Source organism: Citrus clementina, unplaced genomic scaffold (assembly GCF_000493195.1).
Source record: "Citrus clementina cultivar Clemenules unplaced genomic scaffold, Citrus_clementina_v1.0 scaffold_8, whole genome shotgun sequence".
NCBI lineage: Eukaryota > Viridiplantae > Streptophyta > Magnoliopsida > Sapindales > Rutaceae > Citrus > Citrus x clementina.
Genome location: NW_006262022.1, coordinates 4,083,335 through 4,092,923, shown reverse-complemented (window position 1 = coordinate 4,092,923; position 9,589 = coordinate 4,083,335). Strand labels below are relative to the sequence as shown.

General features: G+C 35.9%; 1 protein-coding gene across 2 annotated transcripts; it reads right to left on the bottom strand.

Moving 5' to 3' along the window:
- Nucleotides 1-3,872: 3,872 nt before the first annotated feature.
- Nucleotides 3,873-9,542, bottom strand: LOC18035616 (probable E3 ubiquitin-protein ligase ARI1). 2 transcript variants are annotated; one of them, XR_002904250.1, is made up of 8 exons: nt 8,906-9,542; nt 8,632-8,664; nt 8,239-8,515; nt 7,341-7,821; nt 6,478-7,026; nt 6,236-6,402; nt 5,137-5,215; nt 4,294-4,382 (listed from the first exon to the last, which is right to left on the bottom strand). XR_002904250.1 is itself a non-coding variant. In XM_006423079.2 (7 exons), exons 1-7 carry the CDS (start codon nt 9,023-9,025, stop codon nt 4,237-4,239), a joined length of 1,773 nt encoding a protein of 590 aa, XP_006423142.1. In that variant the 5' UTR covers nt 9,026-9,540; the 3' UTR covers nt 3,873-4,236. The 2 variants fall into 2 exon arrangements, 1 of the variants encoding a protein (XP_006423142.1); XM_006423079.2 differs by lacking the exon at nt 5,137-5,215 and having other exon boundaries at nt 3,873-4,382; nt 8,906-9,540.
- Between the last annotated feature and the right edge of the window lie 47 nt (nt 9,543-9,589).

Sequence of the window (9,589 nt, the reverse complement as noted above, 5' to 3'; positions counted from 1 at the left end):
GTCACATGATTCACCAAAGCTCTAGAGCATGTTTAGCTTTCACTTCAGTGATAGCATGCACGAGATTTTGTCATCCGTGACGGTATGCTATCCTTTTTTCAGAGATAAGCTAAAAGATTAAAAAAAAATACAGATTTTAATATATTACAGGATAAAATATATTATGTTAAAGTTTGTATTTTTTTGTCTTCTATCTTGTCTCTAAATTTAATAGAGTTAGAGATTTCTTATTATAACCTACACACACACACATATATGTATTTATGTATGTATGTATATTAATTTTAAGCATAATTTTCTGATAATTAGATGTAAGCTTACGAAAGATTAAGATTAAAGTTGATATGGTTTTTTTAATTTTAAAAATTGTCCCACCATAGGGCAATTAGTTATTTCGCTAATTTTTTTTACCTTACTTCATGTTTCCACGTTATTTTTGTTTAAATTTGATGAGATTTAATGTAATACTCTAGGCGAATCCCACATCGGCAAAGCACGGCAGAGATGCTGGGTTCATAAGGGGGTGATCCACACCTTAATTATAAAGACCTGATTTAGGGTGTATGAGCACCCCATAAACAAAACTGTGCGGGCCTTGTTAAGGCCCAAAACGGACAATATTTTGCTAGGTCTGAGTTGGGTCATGACAAATGATATCAGAGTGGCTCTGCGTGTTCTCTTGAGCGATGGTGGAGGTGTCCTCTTGAGCGATGGTGGAGCAAATCTCAGCGAGAACGCTGAGTCCCCAAGGGGGTGTATGTAACACCCTAGGCGGATGCCACACCAGCAAAGCACAGAGAGATGCTAAGTTTATAAATGATGATCCACACCTTAATTGGCAAGACCTGTACGGGCCTTGTTAAGCCCCAAAGCAAACAATATCTTGACAGGTCTGGGTTGGGTCATGACATATGGTATCAGGGCGGCTCCATTTGTCCTCTTGAGCGATGATGACCTTAATTGGAAAGACTTGTGCGGGCCTTGTTAAGGCCCAAAGCGGACAATATCTTGCCAAGTCTAAGTTAAGTCATGACAGATGGTATCAGAACGGCTCCATGTGTCATCTTGAGCGATGGTGGGGAAACTTCAGCTATGATGTTGAGTCCCTAAGAGAGGGGTGTGTGTAACACCCTAGGCGAATCTCACATCGGCAAAGCACGAGAGAGAGAGATGCTGGGTTTATAAGGGGTGATCAACACCTTATTTGACAATACACGTTTTGAGGTGTATGAGTGCCCTAGGAACAAAACTGTGTAGCTGACAATATTTTATTAGGTCTGGGTTGGGTCATGACATTTAATCTAATATATACATAAATGATAGATATATAAAAACTAGTAAAAGAAATTGAAAAAAAGAAGCTTGAAGATAGTTTGAGCTTATCTTAAGATCATTCACATAGTTTAGGAATTGAAATTTTAAATTTTATTGCTACGAGAAGCCTGTATGTACACGTGCTTCCACTCAAGTTTATAGATACTTTATAAAGATTAAATTTAATGTATCTTGAGAAGTTTCTAATTTGGTTTGAGGCTCATAGTCAACTTGGAAGCCATACATGCACGTACCTTTAGTTTAGTCCCTATGTATATGTTGAGATTAATTAATTAATTAATAATTAACGTACTCTTGACTAATTAATCAAGAAAACAAAGATATATACGTTTAGATTTCACCAATCGATGTTGATAAAATTAATGAACATTGTTGAACGAAAACCCATTAGCTTTGCTCTCGAGCAAGTCAATTTACTAGCAACAAATTTCAAGAGGAATCTGACAGACATGCTTGTGGATGTGTATAATAATAATAAACAGTCCCAAGTCCAAAGTAATACATTTGAATTAATCATCATGTTGTAATTTAACTAAAAACAAGCAAAGATTCTGCCGACTTCGAAGCCATTTGAGTTAAAAACTGCAAGACAATATACAGAGTTATATCTTAGAAGGGGCTCGAGTGATGTACATTTTAGGTTAATTTTAACTAGTGGGATATTATTAGCTAGCCATTAGTTAAGATTTTGCTAATAATAATGAGATATTAATTGTACTGTTAGTTTTACACATGTTAAGACTTGTCTTAAATATTATTGTTGGGTCTTCACCTAACATCTTAAACTTTTAGTTCAAGTAATTTCTCTAATAATAATAATAATAATGATTAGTGGAAAAATGTGCTTTTAAAGTTTGGGATGTACTTATAACTATTCTACTTTTGCTCGAATTTTATGCGTATGAGCTTAAATGTTTGGTATGGCTTCAATCCCTTTGGAAATGTTTAGTTTTTATATATCGATGAAGATGAGATGATTAACAAAAAAAAAATAAAATAAAATAAAAACAACTAGGCTCTGTTCTTGAACAAGTCAATGGCACGACATCATTAATTTTTCAAAGGAAACTGACAGACATGCTTATGGGTGTTTAAAAAATAGCTGGGGCTTCGTTTATAATGTTGATTATTCATCAAAAACAAACAAAAGTTGTGCAAACTTCAAAGACATTTGATTTAGTGTAATAAAAATTGTCATTAATATAATAAGCATGCTTGTGTCTCTCTCTGTGTAAAGACTATCTCATATAGTATTTCTCCAGAAGAAGAAGAAGAGGGTATTGATAGGTCAAACTAGATAATAAAAGTCTTCCAAATATTATTTCTCCATGAATTGACAAAATGGTCATAGTTAGGAAATTTTTAATTTTTAAAAAAGGTCATATAAATTCATTTTGGGGCTTGTATGACCCTTTCATAACAAAAAATGAGAGATGCAATTTATGTCCCAAAAAAATAATTGTGCGATATTGTGGAAATAAAGAGATCTCTCTGATTATTTTATCGAATCAAAATGATATTATTGCCCTTTTTTTCATTTTATAAATTTAAAATCACACAAAAACTCTCTACCTTGTGGGTTAAAGCTTTTATTATAATTGAACATAATCTCACAACAAACGGTAATTGAATTATTAAGATCATTTTCAGAAAAAGGCCCATAGAGTCTTCTAATTAAACACATCTATTTAAGGATTTTTTTGTAAATGATTTTCAAAATACGCGGACTAAAAAAAATTACCAAAATCAATTGTCTTCTTTTCCTAAACTAACTAACGAGACTTAACAAGCCCATGTTAGTGAGAAAGGGTTTAAAACTAATATGTATTGGTTTCATAACATTTTATTAAAAACCTAATCACAAAACCCAAAGTGAGGGAAGCTTCTCTCAATGAAGTAGAATCCGAATCTCTACATTGAGATTAATGAAAACAGAAACCTGATGTATTGGTTTCACTCTCTAGAAGAAAGTGCAGAAAGCAGAAACCCAAGAAGAAACACATGAACAAGTGAACTTTCCAAAGCCAAATTCAACTGCTTAAGTAATCAATTGCCCAATGATGTGATCAAAAGGCATCTTCTAATTTGCTTGTTCTTGAGACTTGAGCTACTTCCCATCGGACAACTTAAAACCAAACATAGAAAAAAGCTTTTCTACTCTCTTATTTTAAATGCAACTGGACTACCATCAAAGCTGTGAATTATGTACATTGCAAAGCAGAAAGTCTTGGGTTACTGAAACACACAAGAATGCCGTTGGAAAGGTTTTATTACATGCAAACTTTTGACTAGCATGAATTACCAGGGCAATTAAACTGTTACTGCACATAGAATCCACAAGGGCAATTAAGACAATTGTCTTGGGTTCCAGAGGAGAGCTGATTCAGAGAGGTGAAGGAAGAAAGCTGGAAACCCTTGCTGCACTGCAGCTAATGGCACTAGATGAAAGGAGATAGGAGGAATGGGAAATGAAAATAAGCTAACCAACTAAATTGAGAACCAACGAGAAGCAAAAATCAACAAAAATCAAGATAAAGTTAAAAGCATTGGCGTTTTCCTATGATATAATATGACCTAAGAAGATGTAGTATATGAGTGTTGCTCAAATCTTAGGTCCAAAATTTACATATCTTTATTGCCCACTAAAGTCCAATATGAGAGACTCTGTACAATATATAAATTTTCAGAGATAGCCGGGAAACAAGGAACCAGCAATTCCATGTTTCTCTTTTCCAGCATATCTCAGCAAATGGAAGAACATAAAACCGGGACAAAAAGATACCATGTCAAAGTTAGGCACCCAGCTGCCTAACCCCCATACAATAAATTCTATCAGAGACAAAAGGTCTTCAGTTAAGAGCTGTACACCTATGTTTTCATGAAAACCTGCGACGTCGAAGATCAATTCCGGTCAATGACTTCAGCTGGCAAGTTTAAGTCAAAACGCCCACTAAGACAATCCTCCTTTCTAACACGCTTCTGAGAAGAGCATCCACTGTCATCAGAACTCCTAGAGCCTGATGGTCGATCATGTTCCAAAGTCCCTCCTACAGCATTGCAGGGAGTTAGTACATCTTTTATCAGATATGCTACTCCTAAATTATCATCCAGATTAAATCCAATAATAAGACATCATATCCAGAAACTAAAAAATGGAAACTCACAAATTCTATGCTGCAAATTGAAAATTAAAACCATACATGATCCACACCCCTTTCAAACCAATGTAACTACAGCATTTAGACAAAATCTTAAAGTAGCAAAATTCAAATTATTGATGCAATTTTGACTTATAAACCAGTGATCCTGTATGCACATTAGTTGGACGTTAATACAATGGTCACGCAAGTTCAATTCTAGAAAAGTACTCCCTTATCATATTGAGAAATTGTAATTATTCATAAAAGAAAAAAGAAAAAAAAAGAAAAGAAAAGAAAGATTTGCCCCGTTATAAATACAAATCAGGATAAATAACCAAAACCTCATGATCGACCACATGTCCACATCACTGGTAAAGCAACTGATGTTCACAACAAACCTCAAATGTATGATGTAATTCAAGGGGAAAAAAATGATATATGCAGAGAGCAAAACAGCTTCTGCAGCTCATGCTCCTGACACAAGGCGTACTAACCAAGATCAGACTTTTACAAAAAAGCCACAGACCTAACAGATTTCAAAAATTTAGGAAGCTAGGTATTCAAGCAGTGGCATACCCAAAAGGAAAGTACAGGTAAAACTGAACATGCTAAGAGAAAATGAAGAAATCAAACTCATCAGAAACTATGGACAGCATAGTACAAAGGATTTTGTCTGGATGCCTCTGGACTTCTGGTCCAACTTGTACTTTTGTACCATTGTTAATATACTTCTAAGTTTCCTATCCAAAATAAAAAACGCACAAATCTAGTCAGTCAAGAGAGTAAGCTAACATGCAACTAGTATGCAAAGATTAAAACTAAAATCGAAAGAAAGTATACTAGTAATCCTAAAATTTATACCAAAGTGAGCCTATAAGAACACAAGATACTGATGCATAATAAGTTCTTACTTCTTCCCCTGACAGAGTAAAAAGAAGATTCTTCCTGAGCCCAGGTAGCCAGGTGAAGGTTATTTTGTTAGTTTCCCACAAACTAACTAAATCCTCATAATGTGTATATAACAAAAAATAGCATTAATCTGTAACTTCAAAACTTTTCTCAGGCTTGTTCTAGACAGGTGCCAGAACTTTCTCAGCACTAGGCTGGCCAATGCATTAGAAGTCAAACTCACAAACTTGAAAACATTCCTTTTGGTTTTGGATGTGACAGAAAAAGACATATTCAACAAGCTTTTAAAAAATAAAAAATAAGTATGATACTAGACAAAAAACCTTGACGGAAATTGTCTACACAAAAAATCTAATAACTAGCTGGAAACAAATGGAAATTTGGTACAAGCAGTTTTCTTTTGACAATGAATTATAATAGTTTATAAGAAAAAAAATAAAACATCTCTCAGCATCTGAAAGTAAACATTCTTTCAAACTTCCAGTAAAGAAAGAAGGCAAAAAGGCATAAACATTACTAAAATGGCAATGATAAATATAACAAGTACCAAGTTGATGGGACGCAAGACTGGTTCCTGTAATGAGTAACACCATCATAAGAAGCATCATCCAAGACAAAACACAAAACAATGTCCAAGACAATGCGCATCACTCATACATTCCCATAGATGCAAAGTATATGATTTCCAAACACCTCAATTCAAGAGGAAAGAAATCATCACTTAGCTACTACTCTTAATGAAAATAAAGGCAAGATATGCCAAATGACATTAGTTCTCTATTGTAATACCGATATACAATGGGCAGAAAAAAGAAAAAGAGAAGGAAAAGGAAAATGCCAATCCACATTACCACTAGTGTCTGCATCAGACCGCTGACGCTTATCAGTAGTAGTATTGACGCTTGTCCAACAAGTAGAAAGTTCTGATGCCCTCTCAATGCCCTTCGACTGATAACGAGCTATGTTGTGGGTACCAAGTTGCAAGCAACCCAACAAATCATTCTCAATGCACTCATACCTGCCAGTGTTTTTATCAAAACAAGTATAAATTTTAAAATCCAATAAACATGTGAATTTTTGAGGCCACACTCACATTTTCTTACAGAGGGTATCAGTGATTACGGAAAGATTGATAACTTGCATCCTTATCTCCATAACTTTGTCATCGGGATATTGATCAAAGGGCTCCTCCAGAAACTTGGAAAGTTTCTCAACATTTGCCTCAAGCTGCTGCTGTTGGTCCTCAAACAAATGCTGTTTTATTTCCCTTTCTTCATCTGTCATCTCATCCTTGAAGAGCTCCTCTCCAAACATATAAAATGCAAATGGGTAGGAATAGGAAAGGACTCGCCTTGATCTGAAAAGTCTATACAATCCATTAGTTACCCAACTAAAATCTCTGAGCCTTGATTCCCTTTCCTCTGATATTGACACCTTTTCTAGGACAGTTTCCTTAAGTTTGCTTTCGAGCTTAAAGGAATCCGTATGAGCTTTGTAACGGTTATGATAATGCATATACCGATAAAGCTCTCGCTTAGCCCGTTCAGTCTTTTTGGCTTTGTCTTCCTTGTAGCGACCACAACTGTGACCAGCAATTCTTGACCAAGTATGGTCTCTTCCAGTAGCTCCACCACATAGCCAACTGTTTCACAAGGAAAAGGAGGAAGAAGCTCTTTATGTCAACTATAACCATCGAGGGACATTAACCAATTGAAATGCTTGCTTAGTGCACTACGTTAACCAATTGAAACGCTTGCTTAGTGCACTACGTTAACCAACTGAAACGCTTGCTTAGTGCACTACGTTAACCAGTTGAAACACTTGCTTACACCAAGACATAAACAAATAGCAAACAATCTGCAGCAATAGTTCAGAGTACATTTATGCAGTATGGGAATCCAGAAACAGTGGTGTATGACAAGGCATACACCAGCAGAGAGAAGAAAATAATCTTACCAAAATGCTTGCCCGCAAATACAGCTCACAAGGTTACAGCCACCATTCTTCTCCACAGGTTTGTGACATTTCGGACAAGGCTTTGTATGAACAGTGATCCAATTAACTGTTTCAGATTCATCCCGGCATTTCTTGGCCCAAAGATCCCACATCGAACATGAACAAGGTGAGTGAGCTTCTGATAAGCAACTAAAACAAAATTGTGCACCACAAGCACATTCTACCTCACAAACTTCAACTTCCTCAACACGTATTGCATTCCCACAATGTGGTGTACTTGGGCACCACTTAACCATTTTATTATCCTCGATAAAAGACTCAAGAAGAAAACGTTCAAATTTCTCTGCCAGATTGGGATGCTTTTTGCTGACCAGATTTCTGACAACAGCTTCATCACAGATAGCATTGCATTTGTGTGCCATGCATCTAATGCGTTTGCTCTGACCCTCATTTATTTTTACAATAAAATGCTCAGTCCAACCTGAAAACAAAATCAATGCAGAAGATTAAGTTCACATAACAAAACAAGGGATTACCATGTCACAATTGGCTTGGTCACCTTTACCAAACTAAACTACCTAATGCCCAAATATTGATAGTTCAGGATCAGACTCAAGCTACATCATTCCAAAAACTAATTTAAGAACTGGCATTCAGAAATGCAAGAAGAAATTGCCAGCAAATAGCAAGGTCAAGCAAAAACACCATAGATAAAAGAACATTAGAAAATAAAATCACTTATCACATTGCCTTCTGGACCCGTAACGATTTAAGGATTGACGTCAACCTATCAATTTTATAGGTGACAATAAAAAATAAACCCCAACAACTCACAAAATCATAAGGAGAATATCAAAGTACTAAAGAAGAAAGCCTGGAGAAGAAGCAGGGTGCTTACAGTCATTGCAAAAGCAATGGCCACAATCCATTTTGGTTGCCTTATCACCAGCAACCTCTTCCATGCATATGTCGCACATTACCATAGACGACAAGGGCAGCATTGGGTCAGCATCATCAATTACTGTTACACCCGCTTCATTAAACAAGCTTTCTTTTCCGTTCTCTACAAGTACCGCCAACAACTTTTCAACATCCCAACGGTAATGAATAAGTAAAGTACGTGCGTGATGCTCCCTCAGCGATAGCAATTCCATCACTCTCCGCAAATCCTCCTTCTACACAAATTAAACCCCAGCTTAAAGCATTAACTCCAGAAGAACCCAAAAAAGATAAATAAATAAACAAAATGACTAAAAAATTAAAAAAAAAAAAATCCTTCTTTTTCTATTACCTGTGCAGCCAAAAGAGATTCTCTAGTTATAACCTGCAAAAAGAACACAATATAATTAACAAAAGCATACCAAATTTTCTTTTAAGATGCCTTTTAAACTGCCAAGGAAATAACAGAAAGCCCTGAAATTCACCAAAAATACAAACTCCACATGAAAATTCAATCTTTAAACTGAATCAATCGATAAAATGACCCAAATAAAGCGGAATTGTAATTCGAAATTAAGAAATACGAACTGTACGAAAAACCCTAATTTTGAGAAAAGAGAATGTACCTTGGTGGAGGAACCCTTCGGTGGGACCCACTGGAGATCAGCCTCGTCGTTCTCGAGTCCGTCGAGGGAGTCCCGATCCGAGTAATAATAATCCTCGTCTCCGCTGAAGCTATCCTCCATCGATCAATCACAATTATCGAAACCAAACCAAACCAAACAAATAAGAATATTAATAATATTTTCAATAGGAATACTTTGAACGTTATAGATACTTGAATAATATATGTGTGTGTCTATATCTATAGCTTGACAAATTCTGATGAATCAATCGAAGAAGAGAAAAATTTCCGGCGACTTTGTAGCCGGCGATGATAGTGAGTCACTGCTGCTTACAGAAGAAGCAACTGAGAGGAGAGAGAGAGAGAGAGAGAGAGAGAGAGAGTAATTTTCTATTTCTTTTTTTAAAAAAAAAATTATGCTGATTGTTTTGAGACTGAGAGTAATGATTCACTGAACGAAAAGGAAAGCAACGGAGTCGTTTTAAGGACCGCGCTGGGGGACTGGGAACGATGTCGTTTTCAGGTTTCGTCAACGAATTACGGAGCCTAGGTAGGTGGTGTGTGTGGCTTGCCGCTTGTGAGAGAATGCTTGCAAATGCTGAGAAGGATTCCTAGTCAGACGATGATGACTTGTTCAAGTTCAAACTCAAAGCTAACTAATTTTGTTGATAAAGTTTTGTTCGTA